Source organism: Amphiura filiformis, chromosome 2 (assembly GCF_039555335.1).
Source record: "Amphiura filiformis chromosome 2, Afil_fr2py, whole genome shotgun sequence".
Classification (NCBI taxonomy): Eukaryota; Metazoa; Echinodermata; class Ophiuroidea; order Amphilepidida; family Amphiuridae; genus Amphiura; species Amphiura filiformis.
In genome coordinates, this window is record NC_092629.1 from 46,248,689 (window position 1) to 46,276,135 (window position 27,447).

General features: G+C 35.3%; 1 protein-coding gene across 1 annotated transcript in view; it reads right to left on the reverse strand.

The window, feature by feature from the left end:
• LOC140146291 (snake venom 5'-nucleotidase-like) overlaps positions 1 to 26,857 on the reverse strand; it is a 71,719-nt gene extending 44,862 nt beyond the window's left edge. Inside the window, exons 1-2 of the mRNA XM_072168082.1 lie at positions 26,350 to 26,857; positions 4,933 to 5,118 (exon numbers count right to left, since the gene is read on the reverse strand). Of these exons, the coding sequence (XP_072024183.1) occupies positions 4,933 to 5,118; positions 26,350 to 26,529 (366 nt within the window). The 5' untranslated portion in view covers positions 26,530 to 26,857. The remainder of the gene's footprint in view (positions 1 to 4,932; positions 5,119 to 26,349) is intronic.
• Between the last annotated feature and the right edge of the window lie 590 nt (positions 26,858 to 27,447).

A 27,447-nucleotide genomic window follows, 5' to 3' on the forward strand; every position in this document is an offset into this window, starting at 1 on the left:
CGGACTGATGAGCAGCTCTGCCGGGTGCTTGCCTTTTCTACTGCTTAAAATGCTACTATTGTCATTTATAAGCCTGTCGTCAAAATGCAGATTGATTACACCATAGACTATGATTACACTCTGCCATTTTGATATACCAATACCCAGAAATATGTTTTCTTTACCTTTATTTTGACAGCTATTTAGCAGCCATCAAAACCATAAATTTGTATTTCATCACATAATCAATCTTTCTATATCTTGGGGCGACACAATGATTGATGCTTTCACACACCTCCACTTTTCTCTGTACAAAGCCGTTCGTATATAATGGGACTGGTACCATGGGTACAGACTGTTTCAAAATGATTGGTAGTATTTTTGATACCCATCAGTTTCTATTGATTTATGAACAAGACTGTCAAAATAAAAAGCAATATATAAGATCCTTTTTAGCTTGTTAGATAAATGTTGTGAAAGGCTATAAACTATAGAGTGTGGTCATTTCAACGGGGGAGGGGGGTCACTTAAAGCCATAAAGCGTGATTAGCATAAAGAACTGAGAGTACCATTTTCTCTGATGAGATCGAAAACTATGGCCGCCTGTCTCCGATTACTTCATCTATTGTAGTAGGCTATTCCAAACATAAACTGCAGCGTGGGTGAAGATCCTGCCAGTAGATGGTTCTAGAAACTGGTACTGTGAGAGCATGGCAAGGCATGGACAAGCTGGAGTTCGGGGTAGCTCTTCTGACTACAAATGGCTTTGGTAGCAGTGCCTTCAGGTCTGGTGGGCACAAGCTAGTGTGCATTATGTAGAGCACCGTTGTTGCAGCCACTTCAGTCCGAGGGTGGGGGGGGACAAACGTCAGTATCTTCCCTACTTTTACGCTCCCTCTCCTCCCTTTCCCTTCATCCCATTTCCCTTCTCTTTCCCCTCTCCTTCCCCTTTCCCTTCTCTTTCTCCCTCTCCTTCCCCTTCTTTTTCTCTTTTCTCCCCTTCTGCTCGTCCCCATTTTTCCACTTCTGCGTCCCCATTTTAGAAGTCGGAGGAGGGGGGGCAGTCTGCCCCCTGCCATGCTACTGGCTGGCACTCATCCAAGACAGTGAGGCATATACCATCATACTGCGAACCTGAGTCTGGGAAACGGTTGCTCTGCCCGGGCTCTGCCTCTGACATCAAGTTTATTTGCATCTCTCTTCAGAGCGCCCAGTCTCTGTCCTGCTCTGGATGAGACAATGGAAATGTGCTTTGTCCAGGTTAGCTTTCATGCTGTCGACTGTGACTCCTAGGATCTGCAGCACCTCATTCTCATTATATTCGACATTGTAGAACTAAAACCCACAGGTATCTGACTTACAGGTCTGAAGGAACTGAATCATTAACAGTGCGCGAATCTGATAAAATTATGTCAGTTTTGCTCAATTTTGTTTGCAATAATGCTTTACACTGACGTTTAACGGATATTATGTGGTAGACTGTATAGGATCTTAAGGGAAACAGAGGAACCGTAGTTTAATGAAATACGTCCAAAAATCCAGCTGAGTACAAGCAGATAGTCTTAAAGTGCAGTCGCTATGAAAATTTAATATTAAACGTTTACGTTTTAGCTCTATTTAACTTAAAAACAAGTGTTGTTTTTCGCGGGGTTCGTTTATTAGGCTTATCCACAAAATCAATTAATTTTTGTAATGTTTCCGCGCTCAACAAAATAACATTAAATATCGGTATGAAAACATTAACTATTTAGATTATTTGATAATAACTTACTTTGAAAACTGAAACTTAAAACTCTCAAAAACAAATACTTTGCCAAATTTTTAATACCGTTATTTACTCTATAGGCAGAGTACTTAAGTTTTCTAGACAATAACAAATAGTGTTGTCGAATAAGTTCACTGCAAAAATTCGAAGCTCGTACCAAAATAAAGTGCTAAATCACGTCAATTTTAATGTATACACTCTAAATAAAGGTTTGTAGAAATTACTCAATGTTGAGTAAAAAGGGAACATGGCAACAAATGAGTCAAATTATTGATAAATACATTTTTACATAATTTGAGTATAACTTAATCAACATTGAGCTATTCTATTCACTCATTTTGTTGCTCTGTTGTTTTCTTTTACTCAACATTGAGTATTTTTGTATTAGCAGTGTATGGTTTCATAAAAATCGGCATAGTTTAAAGTTTTGTAGTTGAAGGATTTACTGGAAGACTACAAACTATGTTGTTTACAGTACAATTTTTATTCGATCGTTATACATCTAATACATCCTATGACTATTTGAACTTTACATATTGCCCGACTATTGAGAGGTGTTATGTAATTTCAAACTTTTTGAATTCTAAAATGATTATGAATTATAAAGCAAAATAATGATATGACTTTGAATTGTTGTAATTTCCAATGTATATTCTGATTGACGGTTATACAGACTGTAACAATAAAAATTATACATTTTCAATTTCGCTTTTCAGAAAAAAGTAAAAGAGAGCATGGCAACAATGTTATATGCATTGGAACCAGTAACATCTAGGCTAACAGAAAAACTTGATTTCTTTACTAGTTCGGGGTCAAACGCTATGCTCAATTAACTACATCGTCCAGAATACGAGTTGGGCCACTTTAGACTTTTTCGCGCATATATTGTTGGGATCCTGGGTATGTGGATTTTTGGTAATAAAATCTAGGGCACTATTTTTGGCAACCCAATCTGATGATTTCCCTTAGGCCTTTTGCACTTAGTACCCTTTTACCCCCAGTAGTTTTGTGCACACCACCCTAATCCTTGACCGGTATAAAACCTGTGGGCCTAAAACCACATGGTCAGTTATGTTTTGGTCAGTTGTTGTCATGTTTCAGTTCGTGTATGATGAATAAATAAGCCTCTTCTTATATCTATTGGTCTGACTGCATTTCTTGTGTATTACGAAACCCAACAATATCAAGCTTGTATTGCGTATAAATCGACTTTCATGATTAGCAATTGCACTTTTTTTTTGCTATTCAGGAAAATCTAAAAGGGGTCAATACGACATGCAGTAGAATCAGCAATATCTTGGCTATTTAAACAGAAAAAGTTAACTTGGTGTCTTTCCTAGTTCATGTTCAAACGCTATTTACCATTAATCGACCGCGTTGAGCCACTTTTTGACAATTTCGCACATCAAGTTTGTACCGCGTAAAATAAGCTCTCAGGCTTATCGTCAAAGATCTCAGAACAAAGGCGAAGGTTTTTCATGTTTTTCTTTCACTTAATTCACATTAGTAAATAAAAATATAATATTCAAAAGCCCCATCGTTTACAATTACCTATCTTAAGAGCACCGACCACAATTCTCCACATAGTTCAATTCAGTAACTTTTGCTTCACAAAGACACGAAAGTGGCCCAAGCTGTTTTAGGACTACTTTACACAATTGGCTATATCTTCGTTTGTAGACTACCGATTTTATTGAAACAAAGCTTATGTAGTAGCTTTAGAAACTATCTTGACGAGCAAGTAAAATTCAATACAATCAACAAGTGACATGTTTGCCTAATACTACATGTATTTTCTGAATTGTATAAATTTTTTGTAACAACCTTTACAGCTTTATTCGACTATTGGCAGCCGTAAAAGGAGCTGGACTAGTCCCACTTCAACAAAGTGGTACCACAACTATCTACCTCCAGTCACCGGCACTAGCTTTGAAGTTCAGCATGTTCTGCGTTAGATTAGCGTTAGTGCGTGTACATACTTTTACGCGCGTGATCAACGTGTCGCATATGTACACGCAAGAAATCACGCTAAGCCAACGCAGCACAAGCTGAACTTCAAAGCTAGCGCCGGTGACTGGAGGTATATATATATAGACTATAATATTATGCAGGAGGCAACCAGTTAATAGTTTCACCCCTGTATATCCTAAACAAAGATAGATAGGAATGATTAGAACCAATTGCGGCATCTTTCAGCTCGGTTTAAGGCCTCATTCGTTGAAATTGGTATAGAGAAATAAAGACAAGGTGATCCCAAATCCCAAGTAAGGTGCAAATTCAAAATGTGCAGATTGCTCCATTAGACGTCCTATTTATCATGTTGTATCATTGATCACGTGGGATTCATGCTTGCACAGTGGTTGTCCTCGTGGTATTTTTAGCCTATATAGCCATGCGGGGTTAATGTTACAATAAGGAAAAAAAAGCAAGTGGAAGGAAAGAGCGAATATAGTATTTTGGCACTCTGCGTTGTAGACAATACTGAGATTATTACTGATAAAGCTCATATTCCCGCTTTTTGTTCAAAAGTTTGAAGAAAAAATCAGAAGGTAGAATGACTTACATCACGTCTGCTCTTTGTAAACAACGGAAGACCAAGTCTCATTTCAGGGTTAAATGTAAAATGCCCAGATTTAGGGGATTATCTAGGCACAAAGGAACAGCATTTCTTATCGTATTGCTGTTATGATACATTGCCTGTTACAAGAGGTAATTGGCAGACAAACAGAGAATACAGGATGTCCCAAAAAGATCTTAACACGGTGAAATTAAGCTGTTGCGATGTTAAAAACATTGACCATTGACATTGAAATAAAAAAAATTGAAAACATGTTGAATGTTTGTGACCCGCTCTAAGATAATGAGCACAAGTCGACAAAATGATTTTAACATATTTTAAATCTTTACTTCCAAGCTTTAAAATCAAAGTAATCATGTACCAGTCACTTGTAGCATTGACATATACTGTGATATCGCTGATGTGGTTGTTATTATGTTCTCTTTGTTAATCAATTAAGTATAAACTATTAGAAAGTACTATTGAATTCCCTTTTCAAGTATAAAACATTGACAATTTAATGTTTTCAATGTTAATAGATTGAAACATAATTGACAAGTCAATGGTGGAAAATCATTGACGTTTTTCAATACATTGAAACATTGAAATTTTTATTTATTAGGTTACTTACCATAGCATCATATCTGGTACGATTCATGAAATGGACGGATATTTTTTCCCTGTATTCTGCAAACCATGAGGTAGCTTCAAACTGGTTGCCGCCATCCAATAGAATGACATTACCACCTTCTGCTCGGATTTCCTCTATGGCACCAGCTAGTCGAGAGATCCCACCGAAACACTCGCCTCTTGCAATCTGCAATGGGGGAAAATGATAGTTTCATGTAACCTGTTGCACTGTATGTATAAGGTGGATGGGTACAGGTGATTACAACTTAGGCAATAGAAACAAATTAGTTCGATCTTTCGATCGACCATCGATGTTTGGTCGATCCTTATTATATTTATGAAATTAATTAATTTTCTATTGTTAATTGTAATAAAATAGTAATTTGTGCTTGTAGTGATATTGACCAATATAAAATTAGAGTTTAATAATTCTGATTAATTAGTTAATAGTTCATTAAGCAGCATCGACGGTCGATCCAAAGATCGAACAAAGTTGTGTCTGGTGCCTTACCAGCCCATGTGTTTCCCTTATCATGCTAATGGTGAGCTAAGACGCTTAAACCACTACATTGGAAATAGTTGTTTCCCAGGAAAACAGTAGACAGCTGCAGGCCAGACCATGGCTAAATAATCACATGAGTAGGTTTATTTCACCTAGGCATGGATAGACGGACGGTCTTGTAGACCCTCCCTCGGGTCCATGGAGAACGACTGGTAATGTAGATTATATAACATTAAATAAACCCGATACATGGACCCTCCCAATCTGTAGGCAAGTTGCCTTCCAGTTCCCAGCATTTTGTGGGAATTCACTTTTACCGATATCGATCCTGGGTCAGACGAGTTTTCTATATATCACATATATCACATCCGTGTCTTGCCGTTTGTGTAAGCGGCGACTTAGCCTGACCAATCAATGTAGAGCTCTGCAAGCAAGGCGATATTTGAAATGGGTTTTCATTGATAGTCTGTTGATCATAACCAACGCGCGCGCAAAATGACAATAGAACTGGGTCATGCATGTAATGTGCATACCATATTTGAATTAACAATGGGGCGGGGCTATCATAATTGACGCCACAGTCACGTTACATAGCTTGATAATTATTTGGAAGGGAGTTTACTATCAAAGCGGAACAGTCTCGGATTAGGAGAGCTATTATAAATAAAAATTCCTTTAAAAAAGGAATGTGGCGCCCAGTGTGAACTTGGACGTGATATGGTGAATTCCATGGTGTGTAGATTTGGTATAATGATTTTTCTAGGGAAGAGTAGAAGATGATCAAATGCAAGAGAAATGTGTTTGATTGGGGAAGGTGTTTTGACAATCCAAATATAAACTTAGTCCACCTCAAATGACCTGTAACAATTTGTGATTGACATTACTTAATTCACCTCGGATGACTTTGATCTGACATTCAACATTTTCGCGCTTACACCAATTATATCCATAACAATTTAACTCTTACAACTTCCTGTCAACTCTCTAATTTAAAACTCTAAATTTCTGTCTGTTTGCCTTTTCTGTCTTCATTGGTCTTGTACCAATAATATTACACTACAATTTGTTACAATTATTGAGATAAGCAAACATTGCTGGGTAGATAACAGGCTTTAGTTATTTACTTAACCCAATCATGGAGGTAGTAGCTAGTACTACCTCCATGGCAATCTTTCACTATATAGATTCTATGGTAATTAGCAAACAAAAGCCATCAGTTTATTGAGGCCTCGTTAATTGATCTTATCACTATGGACCACAAGAGTCTCATCCCAATGGCATAGTCCAATAACCTCAATTACATAATCATAGTGCAAAATTTGACCTCAAGTTGCAGAGTATGAGTTTGTGTACCAAATTTTCAAGGACTGTTCCCATGATAGATGAGCATGTTGTGGATCCTAGTGTATGGTCAAATGTCACCGTCTATCGGGTTCTAAGGCACACGGTAAACTGGTTGAACGCATACAAAGGTCAGGATTTATTTGGTGTTTTTATAAATCCTAATTTTGTATTTTAAACAAAGAATATACGCTCACCATTTTATCCCGTGCATATCAGAAAACAATAATAAAATACAATAACCAACGCGCGCGCAAAATGACAATAGAACTGGGTCATGCATGTAATGTGCATACCATATTTGAATTAACAATGGGGCGGGGCTATCATAATTGACGCCACAGTCACGTTACATAGCTTGATAATTATTTGGAAGGGAGTTTACTATCAAAGCGGAACAGTCTCGGATTAGGAGAGCTATTATAAATAAAAATTCCTTTAAAAAAGGAATGTGGCGCCCAGTGTGAACTTGGACGTGATATGGTGAATTCCATGGTGTGTAGATTTGGTATAATGATTTTTCTAGGGAAGAGTAGAAGATGATCAAATGCAAGAGAAATGTGTTTGATTGGGGAAGGTGTTCTGACAATCCAAATATAAACTTAGTCCACCTCAAATGACCTGTAACAATTTGTGATTGACATTACTTAATTCGGATGACTTTGATCTGACATTCAACATTTTCGCGCTTACACCAATTATATCCATAACAATTTAACTCTTACAACTTCCTGTCAACTCTCTAATTTAAAACTCTAAATTTCTGTCTGTTTGCCTTTTCTGTCTTCATTGGTCTTGTACCATTAATATTACACTACAATTTGTTACAATTATTGAGATAAGCAAACATTGCTGGGTAGATAACAGACTTTAGTTATTTACTTAACCCAATCATGGAGGTAGTAGCTAGTACTACCTCCATGGCAATAACCACTATATAGATTCTATGGTCATTAGCAAACAAAAGCCATCAGTTTATTGAGGCCTCGTTAATTGATCTTATCACTATGGACCACAAGAGTCTCATCCCAATGGCATAGTCCAATAACCTCAATTACATAATCATAGTGCAAAATTTGACCTCAAGTTGCAGAGTATGAGTTTGTGTACCAAATTTTCAAGGACTGTTCCCATGATAGATGAGCATGTTGTGGATCCTAGTGTATGGTCAAATGTCACCGTCTATCGGGTTCTAAGGCACACGGTAAACTGGTTGAACGCATACAAAGGTCAGGATTTATTTGGTGTTTTTATAAATCCTAATTTTGTATTTTAAACAAAGAATATACGCTCACCATTTTATCCCGTGCATATCAGAAAACAATAATAAAATAAAATCCAAGCAAATTGTGGTTTTATTTATGAGCTGGCTGCTGGGCATAATTTTAGCAAAACAATTGCGAAGTCAATCTAGCAAGAGTGAAATTAGAAGATTTTCCCAAAGTCATGCCTATATATTGTGGCGCCTCCGTAGAGGGCGCCACAAAAAAACCCCAAGTTGGTCTGTAGATTAATTGAGTTTTCGTCGACACACAGTGCTCTAGGAGCACTATAACTTTGTTGCCATTAGTTAGGGCTTAGTGGTGTGTTGGTTTTAATCTTTGGAGTGAAGGAGAAGGTGGTTTTAGCTCTAGTTATTTACACAGAGATGGAACCGAGACTGTGGGACAGTCTAACGGTCTTGCAAAATGGGATAACTAATCCAATATGCCATGCATCAGTAATTAGTAATTAATAATAATTTTAGTATCTACTGGCACTGATTAGATTCATCAGGTTTGAAAATAAATTACGACGATTCTTCTAAACAAAACTCACTAGTTTTGACGGTTTCGCTTTTGTCAAAAAGCATCATCAGAATATTGATTGATGATCACTTCTTCAGGTTGGACGAATCCCGGCAACAGAGGATGTAAGAATGTCACTCAATATTCTGATGATGCTTTTCGACAATGAAAAGCCAAATCGTCAAAACTAGTGAGTTTTGTTTAGAAGAATCCTCGTAATTATTTGGTATCTACTGGTGTGTTTATAATATAAATTATATTCTCATAACCACATCTGTTTTCCAAAGTGTGGGTTTAAGCCATGGGTGCTTCAAATTATTGGAACTTCCTTCTGTGTGGTCATTTTGACAAAACATTGACGATACAACCAAAGATCCTAAAAATAAGTTTATTTTTAGTATCTTTGACACTACTCAATTACCAGATTAGCAATCATGTACATGACATGTAGAGATTTGGCGACAGAAAACGGCTTGTTATTTATAGCAAAATAAATTGTGTGTAGTGCAAGTAAAGGAAAGTATTTGTTGTTGAAGTAAAACTCGGGTAAAACTTCAGATTATCGTGACAACTATAATACCACTTAGATGGTATAGGGTACCACTTACTTTTGACACACCCTGTACGTCAAGAAATATATAGGTCAAACGTACCCACCTCCTGCCAATACCACCGGGGAAGAAATTCATTTAGCTACAAAGAGATGGCATTTGATGCACATTACTAGCATTTCAAATGATATCAGTTCCAATGTTTGCTAAACAAAAAGTTCTGTTAGCATGTCGATCATGAAACATCTTACGATGAGTTGGATGGCAGGTGTCATATTTTTCTTGAAGACCTGAGCGCAAGAAGACCGTAAGTCCACTTGGCCCCTCAACATGTATACACTAAAGTTGCGTATAGTATCGTATAGTTTGGTCATGTTTTATACATGTTCAGGGGCAAAATAAATCTTTCACAACCTTTCCTGATGTTTTCACCCTGTAACATGTATTAAACATTATGAAACCCTAAGAAACTGTACGTAACTGTAGTGTATACATGTTGAGGGGCCAAGTGGACTTACGGTCTTCTTGCGCTCTTGGTCTTCAGTTTTAGCCATTAACATTAACATTAACATTTATAGTTAAGAATACTAATAACATTAATTAACACCAATCAATAATTAATTACCCCTCCCCCCTTTAAAAATAAATGACCATTATTCCAAAACGGTTGATCGTATCCCAAATTTGGATATGCATTCAAAGCAGAATTTATTTCTGCGCATTATGACACCCTATTTGTTGCAATGGTCCCAATATTGATGTCGCAGCGTACATTTAAATGAAAGTAACCCAAGATTTGAAACTTGCAGCAAGATCCTATTGCCATGTATTCAGTATCCATGGAAGGAAATGTTATCGACTCTCATTGGATTATACTTCATGTTTCGTGAATTTAGAGAAGGTCAAAACATGTGATAATCAATAAAAAAAAATAAGATCAGTGGTCATTGTTTGCTTAATCCCAAAACATGACAAGTTCAATGTTTTCTGGGCCCAAGAAGGTCACAAGAAGTGGAAGACCAAGGGTTACATCTGTTGGCAACACCCCCTATCAAGAAATTTTGAATCTATAGACCACTGAAAGGATACCTTACAAATGTAGGCCATTGTTTGTCAGAAAAATATTCAAATCTTCATGTTTTAAATTTGGCATTACGTGAATAATAATCACTGAATTATGTCAATTGTTATTGATTATCACATGTTTTGATCCCATTGAAAATGCATGAAACAAAAAGGTCATCAAATGAGAGCTGAACAGATTTCCTTCAATAGATTCATGGATACTGAATACAAGGCAATAGATTTTACTGCAACTTTACAATCTTTGGTTACGTTCATTCAAATGTATGCTGCAGCATCAATATTGGGACCATTGCAACACATGAGGTGTCATAGAGCGCAGAAATAAATTCCACTTCGACTGCATATCCCAAATTTGGCATAATAATGGTTTTGGAATAATAATGAACATGTTGAATAATGATCATTCATTAAGGGGGGGGAGTAATTACTTGTTGGTATTATTATAGGAAATAGATTAAGCAAGCTCTAGTCGCATTTATAGTTCAAGGCATATAGTACATCAAAATAAAAGTTTTGTGCGTTTAACTCCTCATGAGAATAATCATATAATTATATGGGACAAAAAATTATATCAATCCTTGTGATCTACTTTAGAGAACCCATACCATTCCTCTCGTGTGTCGACTTATTTTGTAATTAAGTTGGAATTAACTGGTAATAAAAGTAAAATTGTAATATTTGGGCAATTTTGGGAAATTAGGCCCCAAAAACAGGCATGTCAACCTAAAGACTTATGTACTCTAATAATTTTAGCAAACACATTATCTATATTTATTCTATACAGATGATTATAGGATGAACTTAAAATAGTAAGATCGAGAGTAACATCTTATACTTAAAATCTAAATGCTGGACTTGTGTCAAGTCTTTGCATTTTGTGACTGCAAAAAACGTGCCAAAGTACACGTTTTGCCAATTTTTACTCCCCCAAGCCCAAATGTAAAAATATGACATTTATTAATTGGTAGTTCCAACTAAAGGATTTTAATTTAGCTATATTTTATTTGGCAAAAGCGTGTGCTAACAATCAGGAGTCCTGTAGACATGGTAGAGAAATACATTGACAAAATCAGAAGGCAGAGGTATTTAAGGGATCTAGAATGAGCGTTTATGGCGTTTCGACAGTATTTTTTTGTGGGACATGAGAGCACCTCAGACGTATCGAATTACATTCTGAATACGAAACATGTCTTTCTGATATCAAATATTGTTCATTTTTCACGATTTCACGAAATTCACGATATAATACAAATTTTATGACAAATTATTAAAATTTGATATTTGTCAAATTTTTGATATTATAATAGTCATCGAAGTAAATTTTATAAATCTAATGATATATTCCTAAAGTGTATGTAGCAGGAAGGAAAAACCGACGATCAATTGAAAATTTTGAACCTTTCGTATTGAAGATATGGATTTTTTTTTCCCAAAAAGACCTAATTTTTTTGGTGTTTTGGGAAAAATCCATATCTTCAATACGAAAGGTCAAAATTTTCAATTGATCGTCGGCTTTTCATCCCACCTACATACATGTTAAGTATAAATCAGATTTATAAAGTTTACTTCCAGTACTGTTAAATATCAAAAATATCAATTTTTAATGATTTGCCATAAAATTTTGTATTATATCGTGAATTTCAAAAAAAATGAAAATTATTTGATATCAGAAAGATATTCTTCGTATTCAGCTTGCAATTCGATATGCCTAATGTGCTCTCATGTCCCACAAAAAATACTGTCCAAACGCACAAAACACTCATTCCAGATCCCGAAATTTTTAATCATTTGCCATAAATTTTGTATTATATCGTGAATTTCAAAAAAATCAAAATTATTTGATATCAGAAGGACATTCTTCGTATTCAGAATGCAATTCGATATGTCTGATGTGCTCTATATGTCCTACAATAAATACTGTCCAAACGTTCATACCCCATCCCTTAACGTATACAAAATAATATTTATGGTTGTTATGTATTACTTTTAATTGTTTACTTTTATCAACTAAAAATCTGACCGCGTTCAAGTCGTGGGCGATGTCTCATATAGATTTACGAAAGGTTTTTGAGTTTTGTCCGAATACTTTAAAAATAATGCGCTATTATGCATAGTTTTATGTAACCTTAGCAACAAGATAACAACACAACGTTTTTATTTCACTTTATACAGATCAGTTGGCTAACCTGATTATTATAATCCTAATAATATAATAAATAAGATATAATAAATATATTGTGTTTTTTGTTGTGGGGGTTTTGACATTGCCCATATTTTCAAATATTATTTATTTATTTATTATTTATTTATTTGTTCATTTTCACCTTTAGTTCTTACAACTTTCCTCTATACACCTACGTATAGTACATTATTCTTGCTTGAATTTCAATTTATTATACACACTGTGCTTCAATATCGTGAATATTATGTAGAACAATATCAAGCCAGGCAAGTGTTTTGCTTCAGATAAAGTGAATTTCACTTTATTCTGCACACTGTGTTTCAATAAATTTAGAACAAATTACATTATTTCAGGTGAGGTAAGTTAAACAATTTTTGGTATGAGATAACTTGCTGAACTTTGCATTCTGAATCAGAAAATATGTTATTAGGTTTATTGATATAATTGAAAATAACATTGGAATATTTACATTAATGAAATTGGAGTCAAATGTAAAATGCTCATAATACAAGGACTAGACATCGTATAAGGGGTTATTCCACTTGAAATTCATACCCCCTATAGAAGATAACGATCTTAATCTCCGGGCTTAATCTCTCACACAGGGAGTATGGATTTCAAATGGGTTACCTGAGTAGGTAGTTCCATTTCAAATTTATACCCCCTGTGTGGAAGATTAAGGTCATGGCTTCCATTGGGGGTGTATGGAGTTCAATTGGAATTGCTTAATAGGCTTCAGGGCGGGAATATGGCTCCATCTTTTTAATGGTGAAGACATTATAGATCCTATTCATGATACACTCAGGTGCAATATTTGCATAGGATTTCCCATAAAATACTCATACAGTGATTCTCTTTAACTTTCTTCCTATATAATTATGCTTAACATGCTTAAGGGGCCTCACATCGCCGTTAAATATTGCCCTTAACTAGTAAAACCAATTTTAAAAGGTTATTTTAGTTGATAATTTTCTTCTCACCCTTGGGAAACCAGAGAACATTTGTCATGTAAATTTGATATAAATTATAAACATGCATTCCAGAGAATCCATAAAATTGACTTATTGTTTTGTATTTTTGTGAATTTCTTTTTGTGACAGTTTTTAATATGTATAAACGAGCACTATTAAATGCCACAATTTAGGGCGTCGTGAGATGCAACACTGAACATGCTCAAGTCAAGTTTTCAAAGTTTAGGCTTGATTTAAGACCTCATTTGTTGAAATTGGTTGAGAATGAAAGAAACGGCGATATAAAATCTAAATCTATAGGCTAAGAACATGAAGAAAGGAACGAAATCAAAATTTGCACTTGATGGTTTAATCAATGAAAGCACGACTGTAGTTTCAATGTGCTACTGGAAAGCACGGTGCGCTAGTTCTCTTGTTTGAGAACGTTTTGTGTACATATCAATAGGTCATGCAACGGAGCAAACTGCAACTTTTGAATTTGCATCTTTCGTGTATTTATTTCTTGGACGATTTCAACGAATGAGGTTTTAAATCTGAGCTAAAAGTTTAATAAGCATCATATTGTAGCTTTGGATAATCTCCATAAAGATGTTGTTAAGTTGCAGTTGTCCAATTGCTTACTCAGGATAAATATTTTGTTCCTCTTTGAGCTCCCTGACATGCCTTGGGACTTCAAAACAAAATAAAATGTGTTTTATATGAGAAGAAAGGGTTCACCAGACACACATGTTAGTGGAATTTGCCAGATTTCGACTAGACCATGTTTAAGGGTAGTTCATAATTACGTACTTATTTTAAGCAAAATGTGCATCTTGACGTGGAAATAAGATGAACAATTTGTTAATAACCTTGTATATACTTACAAAATACAAAAAATGTATACATATACAAAAATTAAGGAATTTAATCATAATAAATCTGCAATGATTTCCACATAGATGTGGCCTACCTTTTAAATCAAAATGAGCCTTTCTTTTCAGGTGCAAATTTTGACTTAGTTTCTTCGTATGTTTTAGATCACCGTTTCTTGAATTCTTAACCAATTTTAACAAATAAGGTCTTTAATCAGAGCTAAAGAGTACCGATATTGGCTGTTTGTTTTAATCTGGACATAGTTGTCTTTGTTTAGGATATACAGGGGTGAACACAACTGGTACCTTAATTCTTCGGCTTACTGTATAGTGAATGGTATTAAATGACTAGGATAGGGAAGAAAAAAGAAAGGACACAGTGAAAGAAAAAAATAAAGACCTACGTGAATGAAGAAACCTCTCTATGGTAAGTGCCTCCTAGTTAAACTCGTTTACTTATTAGATGATTTGATTGTACGTAATTTGAATATAGGCATGGCAGGTATAGGATTGCACGAGACAGGTTGCAAAGTTCATAAGCTCACTATGCCCACATCGATATACTCCTGCATCTTGTCTTTACGAATTGATGTTGGTAATTCTGTGATCTTTTCGAACATAAGTCGCGATTTCTTTTACTGCATGTGCTGTTACTGTTACTGTTAGTACATTTTCTTTTTTCATCCACTTTATGTTGCCATGCAGGGAGGTGCATTATTCGCATGACATTAATTATCTTTTCTTTACGAATAAATGTTGATATTTTGACATGTGATTCATTAGAAGAAGAAGATGAAATCACAACAAAAACAAACAAACAAACCGATAAGTCACTAATTTTTAAACGTCCATGTAATTTTTTTTGTGCCGCCTCTTCATGTTAGGCTAGTGGGTTGGCAAGATACTATTTTTTCAGTTGTAATCATTGCAGTAAAACAATGTAGGCAGGATATTATTTTTTCAGTTGTAGTCATTTCAGTAAAAAACATTATTGTAATCCTTGATATTAATACAATACCAGCTATGTTCACCCCTGTATATCCAAAACAAATACGAAATGTGTCATGATTGGAACTAGCAGCCAATAGCCGCATCTTTTACATTCCCATGGGAGAGTATGTAACGTAGAGATTGGCTTCTATAATTTTTGTCTTTCGACAGTGATCTGAAGTCAAACAAGGTAGTTGTTTAAAGAAAGGAAAAATAAATACACATTTTTGCTATAAAGTAGAAAAGGTATAATATTGGGTGTATTATTTTTCTTTCTCAATATTTATATATATAAAAAGTTATGATAACATTTGCTAATAATATACGGACACTGACCCTACCGTCAAATGTTGACATATAAACAGGGGAAAGGGTGGTAACTCTGGTAGCTTAGCAGATCACCCTTTTACAAATTCAACTCTGTATAAATCGATCAAAAAATGAGTTTCGTTCAAAGAAAAGCAATTTCTGATCGATTTATATAGAGTTGACAATGTTGCCCATGTGCATTCCCCTTTTCTCTGAATATAATACTACCCCAGCAAACACAGAAATATTCTTAAAACGATTATTAAAAATGTTTAATAACATTCAAATGTATCATGAATACGTTTTTAAAGCGTTATTGTAAAATATTTTGGTCAAAAAGTTCTGCAAAATATTTTGTCAACAGTTAAATAACATTCTGTTTGTATGTTTTGCATTACGTTTTCAAAAATGTTACATAATGTTATTTAAAAAAAAGTTTGTATATACCTTTTATATAACCCGACATTTTTAAAAACCTTTTCTGTAAAACGTTTTGATATAGACCAGATTATGTCTCGTCAGGAAACGCCCATTATGTAAATGATAAAAACTACTGAAGGTGTCATGAACGAAAGAGAGGAAAATAGGTCACCAGAGCCGCATAGAGCATTTATACGGGTCCAAGGGTACCATGATGTTTTGTCGACAGAATTTGTGAATTATTTATTGAATCGCCAAAAATGCGGTTTTCGCCTGCACCAAAAATCTGATTATTAAAATTGGCGGGATGGGACCCTAAAAGCTACGGAAACAGATTTTTTAGTTACCAAATTCACAGTGCATCATTAACTATAAGAGAGATGTGCACATTTTTATCAATGAGTACTTTTTTCCCATTGCGTTTGTACCGCTTTTTCTTATTTACGTAAATCTAAAAATCAGTCCATCTTAAAAGTTCTTCATTCTTTGTATGCAATCATGCATAGGTTTATATATATAATAGTTTGATATTGTCATCGCCACATAATTCACAAATTTCCCGTCATTTCGCTTAAGCCATGTAATATCCGATAACAAACATGTTGGACATTAGAACTGACATTAGCATTGAAAGCAGGAGATGAAAAGGTCAGGAAATTAAACAAAAAAATTAACATGTTCGATGCCGAGATTTCATAATTTTTTCATGTTCATGTCCGTTTTTAATGTACATGAAGATATAATATGATCGAGTTGCGACAAACGTGAGTTTTGTTGTGAGGTTTTTCAAATAATTATACGATTTTGGAAAAAAACGCTTTCAACATATTTTTACAAATTGATTTAACTTAAAAGTTAAATCAATTTGTAAAAATATGTTGGTGCTCGACTGCTCGTTTTTGCGGAATTTATCGTCAACACGACTATCACTATCAGTCATTCTGGAAATTCTGTGTGCACTGTCAAAAAACGTACACATTTTGTAGGTTTTGGCCTAAACACAGGAATCAGAAGAACTACCCACTCAGTTTCCTTTCAAACCTGGATGTTAAACTAATTATCTGCATGTGTTAAAACATACAAAGTTTATCAAACGACAATTTCTTTTAAACCATAGCTATGACAGCATCATCGAGTCATGTGACCAGCGCATAGTGGGCCAAATTCTCCTCAAAGTGTGCCAAAAATATAGACCTCCTTGTTGAAATAAAGACCGATGGTAAAATACCAACATTTACACATGGAGATTGTTTATTTTGCAGATTTGCATTCATATTAGTTCTTGTTTCATTTTTTAGTTTGTTTAAACGGTCGCCCCATATTATGGAGACACGTCCACTGGTGGAACCAGGCTCAAATAAAATAAGCCAGACTAAAAAGCATATAAAAGTAGTATGCCGACGTGGGAAGAATTAAAGACAGAAACAGATTTGAAGATACAGTAAAAGAAGGCGGACTCCCAACAACAATTTTACTGTCAGCCTCTGGGTCAAGAGAAATCCAATCTCAACTGCAACTGATGAGGCGTAACTTACAATTCTTGGTGAACTTGAGCAAAAATCACTATGGACCATACAATGGCCTCATCCCAAAGGCATAGTTCAATAACCTCAATTAAACAACCATAGTGTAAAATTTGACTTCAAGTTGCAGAGTATTAGTTTCTGTACCCAAATTGTCAAAGGTCATTCAATGAATGTGTAAATGTATTGGGGCTAAATAAGTATGCCCTGATTATAGGCATGTTGTTATAGTTGTGGATCCTAGTGTAAACGTCGCTCAAAATAAATCTCATTCAGAAAAGTCAAATCAGATAAAGAAATGAATAGGTTATGGCCTAACGCTGCGCTACTACCCCACGGAGACAGATATAGATGGATCTTCCTTTGGGATACGTAAGAAAAACAAAACAGTAGATCCGTAATAAGACCTGACATGGTGAGATAGTAAAGTTCATTTGTCACTACTGACACTTCCTACCGAGAATACCAGATTCCGTGTTGTTAGAATAAGCAAGCTCTTAAAAATCAAATCATTTGGGTCTATTTTGTCCAATACATTTGTGTTTATGTAACCATGGAAGCACGTCTGCTTTTAACATTTTAAAAACAAAGATGGGCCAAAATATCATCGATATGGGTTTAAAAGGAATCGACGTTTGGTAAACTTTTGTATGTTTTAACACATGTAGATAATTAGTTTAACATCCAGGTTTGTTTGAAACATGGGAAAATGAATAGTAGTTCTGATTCCTGTGTTTAGGCCAAAACCTACAAAAATAGTACGCATTCTGCGAGTACACACAGATTTCCCAGAATGACTGCGAGGTATAGTCGTGTTGACGATAAATTTTGCAAAAACGAACATCAACATATTTTTACAAACTTTTTTGATGATGCTTTTGGGCCTACTGAGATTGATTAAATTTCATGTTTTAACCCTGCTGATTGGTCAAAAAGAAGTTTTCATTATCAATTGGACTAATCAGCAACATATTGTTAGAATAATTTACCACGCAAAAATTAGGGGTGAATTATTTTCAAAGCTCCATTCTGATTGGTGATTAAAGTGAAGATATCATGTAATTGACCAATCAGAGGCAATGTTAGATCGGCAGGTAGTGCTTCACAAAATAATACTCACGTTTGTCGTAACTTGATTATAATTGTCTCCGGGTACATTTAAAAACGAACATGAACATGAAGCAATTATGAAATCTCGGCATCGAACATGTTAATTTTTTTGTTTAATTTCCTGACCTTTTCATCTCCTGCTTTCAATGCTAATGTCAGTTCTAATGTCCAACATGTTTGTTATCGGATATTACATGGCTTAAGCAAAATGACGGGAAATTTGTGAATTATGTGGCGATGACAATATCAAACTATATATAAACCTGGCTATGAAACGACTGCATACAAAGAATGAAGAACTTTTAACATGTTTAAGATGAACCGAATTATAAACTTTCTGATTTACGTAAAGAAGAAAAATCGGTACATGCATGGCGGGTACCATGGGGTCCGGGGTATAACCACCATTAAAGAAAACGGGCCCGTGAAAACGCAATGGAAAAAAGTACTCATTGAAAGAAATGCGCACCTCTCTTACTAAGTTACTGATGCACTAGGAATTTGGTAACTAAAAAAGTCTGTTTTAAATAGCTTTTAGGGTCCCATCCCGCCCATGTTAATAATCAGATTTTGGCGCAGTCGAAAACCAGCTAAAAGCTTTTGGCGACTAAACAATTCACAAATTCTGTCGAAAATGGGGCCCGTGCGTTCTACATGATACCCTTGGACCTGTACAAATGTAATGCTCTCGGCAGCTCTGGTGACCTATTTTTACTCTCTTTCGTTCATGACATTTTCAGTTTTTTTTATCATTTGCATAATGGGTGCTTCCTGACGAGACATATCTGGTTTATATCCATGTGGGTTAACCGCTACTGTCCCAGCAAACACACAACGTTTTACAGAAAAGGTTTAAATACCGGCTTATATTAAATGTATACAAACGGGTTTTTTTAAACGTTTTTATACACTTTATACCCTTTATTTTTATACCCTTTATTTTTATCAATGTTATTACATTTTTGAAAACGTGATGCAAAACATTCAACTGTTGACAAAATATTTTAATAATCGTTTTAAGAAAATTTTTGTGTTTGCAAAGGTAGTATTATATTCAGTGAAATGGGGATACACAATTTGTACACAGGGGCAACTTTGTCAACTCTATATAAATCGGTCAGAAATTGCTTTTCTTTGAACGAAACTCAATTTTTGATCGATTTATTTATTTGAATTTGTCAAAAGGTGACCTGCTAAAACTTAAAAGCTACCAGATCTACCACCCTTACCCCTGTTACATATACCAAAGTTTGACGTTGTGGTCCGTAATATTATTAAGTAGCAAAATGCTTTTAAAAATATTGAGAAAGGAAATGAAATACATTCAATACCTTTTTCTACTTTATAGCAAAAATGTGTATTTATCGTGATCCACAGCCTCTTCCACCACTTTTTTCAAAAAAAAGTTGAGATTTTTATTCCACTGGAAAACGCTGGCTACATAATGTTTATGTACCCAAAATGTCTTGCAGATTTATTCGTTCAGCAAAAATATTTCGTCAAATCTGAACTTCGTTCTGGTATACCAGAACAAAATTACAACATTGGCCTATGTAGCAGCATTATGCAACATTGTTCTGTTATTATCCAATTTATTGGGGTTTGAGGTGATATTTCCTAAACGTCCTCAGCAATTGAGCACCATAATGTCAACTCATGGAAAGCACATTTTCTACCATCTCCCGACACACCCCAATAAAATATTTAACCCGTGCGGTTCATGCAGATCCCTTTCAGATTATTCTTGACACGTCGTGAAGAAATATTCCATATCAAATGTCAAGTCTGTAGTAAATAATTTAATTACGAAAATACGGACCTTTGATGAAGAAAAAAGCTTATATTTATCCTGATGATTGAATCACTCTGAGCCAAATCAAATGTGTAATGACAGATGAACTTGTCTGATATCCTAATGAAGATCGTGACTTGCAAATTCGAATCATTAAAAACTACCGTTTTCTACAGTGCAGTATACCCCCTTTCAAGTTAGCTTACAGGGAATGTACATACATAAACGTCAGGCAGGGTCAAGTAACTTTAACTTATTAAAGTACTTCAAATTGTCCTTATATACTTGACATTCAACTTCCGATTCGAACTATCGGGAAGCTTCATTAGCCTACTTTAATTTTTCAATCATAACCTTTGAAATACCGTCTACTCTGAAGTACAATGTACCGACGCGGACGCACACATTGTGCCGACTTTGAAGGCACGCAAACCTGCAGCAGAGACACAGCACTACGCACTGTTAACGCGCTGTATACGCGTAGTTGTTACTTTGTACTTCAGAGTAGACAAACTGTAGTAAAAGCAGGTCTGTAAAATGAGCTATTCCAGTTGAAATCCATGCGCCCTCTATTGAAGACATGGCTTTATAATCTCCCACACAAGGCGTGTTAATTTCAAATGGGGTTACTGGAATCCGTGACACCACTTGAGATCTACACCCACGGTGGGAGGAATAGCCCAATTTTCAATCTTACGTTGGAATTGTTGCCATCAATCAATGACTTTTCATGTACAACTGAGATGTAGACATCATACTGCATTGTAATGACATACACAAATAGACGCGACTCTCTTAATTGTATGTGTAAATGGGTAAACCCTATAATGATGAAAGGTTTACATGTCAACATGGATTCCCCGGGCATGTATCTCATAGATCATGTAAATCATAGTCTCAAATCCCTGGTAAGGAAGTAATGAGCTTTTTATAGGTCATTAAACATGTATTGACACTATCTTAGGGGCTGTGCAATAATTATGAGCCCCCCGGGGGGTAAAATTTCCAAACGGCTCGCCAAAAATCGCTTGCCCCCATCTCGGCCCGCCAAAAATCGCTTGCCCCCCCTCTCGGCCCGCCAAAAATACTTTGCCTCCCCCTTGAACATGCCAAATTTTTGGGATCCCAAATTGCAAACCTTATATGGTCTAGATGTAAACATGTTGCGAGCGCAGCGAGCAGGAAAATTTGCATATTTAAGCGTTTCCGTACTGTTTTCCTAAGCCTTTTTAGAGCGTTTTATTAAAAAGGCGCCCCATGAATGCGTGCCAAAAATTGCTTGCCCCCCCCTCTCGGCTTGCCAAAATTGCTTGCCCCCCTTTCGGCTCGCCAAAAATGTCTTGCCCCCCCCCCCCAATTTTACCCTCCCCCAGGGCTCATAATTATTGCACAGCCCCTTACTCCTTAAAAGGAGTAAGATAGTGTCAATACGTGTGTAGGGTATAGAAATGACACTTGCCATACTTGTTTAGGGGTGCAATTTCAGTTCAACGCTTATACGTATTTAGAATGCTTTTTGAAAGTAAAGTCCATGTTCAGAGATGACATCCCTTGTCAATCCCAAGTGCCCCCGTGGACTTAGTAACATTATTGGTGAACATCTTGCTTCATGTTAAGCCATGTGAACGTTATGAGGATTAATTGAATAAGTTTGAACTTGTCCACTAGATTAATATGCTTGAAGCAATTAAAAAAGCGAAGTACGGTAAGAAAAAATATTCAGGCCATTTCAAGAACATGCTATAGTACTTTTAGCATCAAACTTTTCTTATTAGGTTGAATTAAAATTCAACCTAAGAATAGTTTGATGCTAAACAATTGTAATGCGTACCCTATCAAAATTGTAGAGGCGAGTGAAACATGCACATGTGCATGCAATAATGAATTATGTAAAGCACACCCCTGTATCTCACTCTTTCCCAGTCCCCATTTTCAATGGTTTTCCCCCGGTCTCACGGACCTATTGACATTATGACTTTATCCAACATTTAATTTGGGGAGCAGGGGCAGAAATAATACCACAAGACAGGCAAAGTGTGCCAACGGTTTTTTTCCAGGATTGTAGATGCAACAACATGTTTATCTCCAACAAATACTTGGCTTAAAATTAAAATCTAAATCTCTAGTTTAAAAATCTTAAAACGTACAATGCACAAAATACGTTAGACCAAGTCTAGCTTTAGACCTGGTCTAGCTATGGAGGTTAAACTTAGGGAGGGATTCTTTTCTTCCTTTACTCTTAGTAAAGTCCAAAAATTAAATTGCAACTATCTGATAATATTGAGCTACATTAATTAGCCTTTAACAGGGTCTACAGTATTATAGAATAAGGTATGTAAATACCAAACAAAAAGTTTCTTCTCCGTAGAACTATAATCTCCATAGTTAGACCAGTTCTAAAGTTAGACCCGGTCTAACCTGTTTTGTGCATACGGACCTTATTTGAACTAAAAACATGACAAAGGAAGACAATTGCCAAACTAGTGATTTAAATTTCTATTTTAACTTTTTAAGGCTAAGTATACCATCATCTACATGATCTATGAAATGCATGTTGACATGTAAACCTTTCATCATTATCATGATTATAGGGTTTACACATTTGCACCTACAATTAAGAGAGTCGCGTCTATTTTTGTATGTCATACAATGCAGTATGATGTATACCTCTCAGTTGAACATGAAAAGTCATTGAATGATGGCAACATTTCCAATCACGGTACTAACACAATAATAAAATTGAATATTAGGATATCCCATATGAAATCCATTCCATGGAAAACATATGTGGGAGATTTAGGTTATGTTTTCCATGGAATGGATTTCATATGGGATAAGGTCCGTATGCACAAAACAGGTTAGACCGGGTCTAACTTTAGAACTTTAGAATAGCTCATGAAACCGACTGTTTTTACTATAGGTATATTTCAAAGGTTATGATGGTAAAATTAAAGTAGGCCAATAAAGCTTCATATAGCATGTATAGTTCGAATCGGAAGTTGAACGTCAAGTTTATGACCAAAATTTGAAATACTTTAATATGTTAAAGTTACTTGATCCTACCTGACGTTTCTTTATGTATATATCTGGAAAGGGGGTATACTGTTGAAAAGAAATTTTAATTGCAAGTCACAATCTTCAATAGATCTCAGACAATTGTCCACTGAATTGAATTCTTCTATTGGGAATTATAGGTCATTTAATTTGGTTCAGAGTGCTTCAATCAGGCTAAAAATTAATACAACTATGACTTTTTGAGATATAATATAATTGAAATCTTTACTTCAAATCTTTAAAAAAATCATACCAATCAATGTATCAGTCACTTTTAACAATGACAAACAAGTTTATACGTCCCTTGATCTTACTGATTTGGTTGTAATTTTGTCCCCTTGATTAATCAACGAAGTATGAAGTGTTGGAAAAGTACTATTTATTTCCCTTTTTATGTCAAAAACATTGACAATTGGAGGATTTCAATGTTGTCAATGTTAATAAATTAAAAACATTGATAAGTCAATGTTGGAAACTTATGACTAATATTTCAAAACATTGAAAAATCGCAAAAATAGGTATCATACCAAATGTCATAATTCATTACATCCATTTAACACTCATCAATAGTCATCATGCTCATAGCTCCCGCTATACTGTTGTTCCCGCTATAATGAATGCTTCTTATGGCCAAGTTTGATATAAAATTGGATGGATTGAGCATGATACACAAAGATATTGGTCGAGCTGTGAGTTTTAAAAGATATCGTGCGAGGCGATAGCCGAGCACGATATCTTTAAAACTCACAGCGAGACCAATATCTTTGTGTATTGTGCCAAAGGATCCATTCAATTTTATCATTATTATGCTTTGAGAATCTGTTTTTTGGTCAAAAATGTGATTTTTGGTCAAAAATCTAATTTTTGGTCAAAAATGTGATTTTTGGTCAAAATTTGTGATTTTTGGTCAAAATTTAATTTTTGGTCAAAATTTAATTTTCTCGATTACATTCTGTAACCGCCTAAAAGTGGGGTTGCTAAACGGTGTTACGATATCTATACGCTACATGTATGGTGATCGTGGATTGCAAGCTGATGCAGAGACCTCCGTGTTCAGGTGAAATTGGTCGCCAATATCCAGAATAATTGGTTTTTAAAAATGTGTAGGATAAAGTATAGGATGGAAGATTCTCAAAGCATAATAATGGCCAAAATTGGCGCAATTACTATATAGTACTGTATCTGTTACAATGTCAGTAACCCCTCATGCATATTGTCCTGGGGAGGATTAGACATATGTTCACTGGAGGGGCATGAAAGCTACAGCCCTGTAATATTGATTTTATAAAGTAAATCATGATATACCTATTTCAACGCATCAAAAGGACCAGGGAAATTAATCACTGAGCTGGAATGGATAATAGTAGTAATTTAAAGACGCTTTGAGAGAGAGAGAGAGAGAGAGAGAGAGAGAGAGAGAGAGAGAGAGAAAGAAGATTTTGGACCTCAATAATATATCAGGTGTGCCACCTGATATAGTACGTGTGCAACCTGATATAATCCAGTACTAAACCAATGTGAGGTTAAAAATTATACAGATCTGATGCTGAAATACAGTGGTACTTATATAAAAGTCTTACCGTTAACTGTAAAATTAAAGTAAGCCATTAAAGCTTTATACAGTTCGAATCGGAAGCTGGACGTCAAGTGAGTGATGAAAATTTGAATTTTAGTATAGTACTTTAATAAGTTACTTGACCCTACTCTGACCTTTATTAACGTACTTTCCCTTTAATCCATTTTGAAATTTTGAAATTATTTATAATGACTCGAATCTGCAAGTCACAATCTTCAATCGGGATATTATTAGTATTTGAATACATTTTTTAAATCTTCAAATGGCTCTAATTCGTAAATAAAATATGTACTGTATTAGAGAATTTCTTCCTTTACTCAGACACCCAAATTCGTTCTTTGAAAAAAGTTCAAATTGACTAGGAAATATACACCTTTTTTACGTCTCATCAGCAAGTGAACTGTCGGCTCACCTGGATGTCTCATTAATATATTACTACATATCATGCATATGGGACGAACTTTTAGCATGCGGAAAACACATGGGAATGGATATATATATATATATAGATATCTTTCAAACTCTTTAAGTTACCACTACCACCAACCACCACCACCACCACCACCAACAACAACAACAACAACACCACCACCAACAACAACAACAACAACAACACTACCACCAACAACAACAACAATAACACGAGATAGTTTAAAGAATTTCCTCTCTTTTGAACAGCAAAATTGTCCACTTGATTTTTTGGGAGTGGTCTTCTTTTCCTTTATCATTATCTGTTTCGATTTTCTTTCCTCATAAGCCAGGATCTCTGGTCCACCAGCATGCTTATGTTTTGTTTGCCTGGTTTGAGCATTTTGTATGATCCTGGACTCCCGGTCCCATCAGGACCCAAGCGCGTCTCCACTCGGAGCGACCGTTTGAATCAAAACAAACATCCCAGCAAACACAAAAATCTTTTTAAAAAGTTATATTTTGGGGTTTGGTTAAACGGTAAAAACGTTTTAATAACATTAAATGCCGGGTTATATAAATGTCGGGTTACACATTTAGTAAGACTTTTATAGTCTTACTAAATATTTTAAAACGTTTTGTATGAAAACACACTACAACAATATTCTTAAAATGTTTTCAAAATGTTAAAATGTTATCAAAAAATGTGTTTTAATGTTTGTGAAAACGTGTTATACCCTTTTTTACCCTTTATATAAAACTCGACATTAAAATGTTTTCTGACAATCTTTTATAGCCTTTTACGAATGATGTCGAAAACTTTTTGTCTTTGCTGGGATACAAATAGCTTTTTTGAGAATTTTGTATGAGCCTGTTCGCATCAGGACCCGAGTCTTTGCTCAGAGCGACCGTTAATCAAACAAACATACCAATAACTTTTTTCCTGTAGAAAATTAATTTCTTACCTCTGCACGCGTACACTCGTCACCCTTAGCATCAACCTGTCCGTACCTAGAGCGAAATTCTGCGGTGTGTAAAATAGTTAAGCGAAAACTTCCTAACGAAAATACACTTAGAGGTAGAGCGATCAAGATGAGTAAAATGCAAGTCTTCATCGGTCCATAAGAGTTCATCATTAAATCCATTGTTGACGTTGATTGGTGAAAAGACACTGTAGATGACTTTCTCGTCCAATGATGGTCACTGATAGTAACTAAGTTATGTCCTTTTGGTTTTAATCCGTATATTTAAGACTTTGACGTATCAATGCAATATTGAGTAACTGAGCGAAAGTTTGAACAAAATTGTCATATATCGTTGCCAACTGCATGTAATGTCAAACTTTTTATTTTGATTACAAAGTTATGATGTGGAACGTATAGCTAGTTATATGTGGGAGTTACTCGCAGCGCGAGAGTCAGCTGTTAACTCCACGTTAGGTTGTGTATGACTGACGGAATCAAATTTTGTACACAGTGTGTTCGCTGTTGCAACCTAAACTCTGTTATTGCATTAACGTGAAATTAACCATTTACCCGCGCATGTGGTTTGCTGAGCAGACGACTCTGTAAAAGTTCTATAATCTCTCAAAACGCGCTGGAACTTCTGGTCAAATTTGAAAACTGGTGTCATACATCATGATGTCTTTGCTTCACTGATTACTAGTTGATTTAAAGGCTTAAAAGGCAGCTGTCCAAAACAGATGTAACTTATGTTCAATTTATTTGGTAGCTGCGAAATACATATCGACAATGCGGGCAAATAAACAAATGTATCTTGCCAATTGCCATTCTACATGATGTGCGATTGTGCGTACAAATGTACCGAGTCTTGGCAATGTTCAACTTAGAGATTAAAATTAAGGATGTATTATAATGCTATATAGTGACATACAGTAAGCCAAAAAATTAAGGCACCCGTTGTGTTCACTCCCTGTATATCCTAAATAAGACAGATATGTCAAAATTGGAACCAGCAGCCAATAGCTGCATCTTTTAGCTCGAGTTTAAGACCTCATTTGTTGAAATTGTTCTAGAAATAAAAACACGACGATCCAAATACCC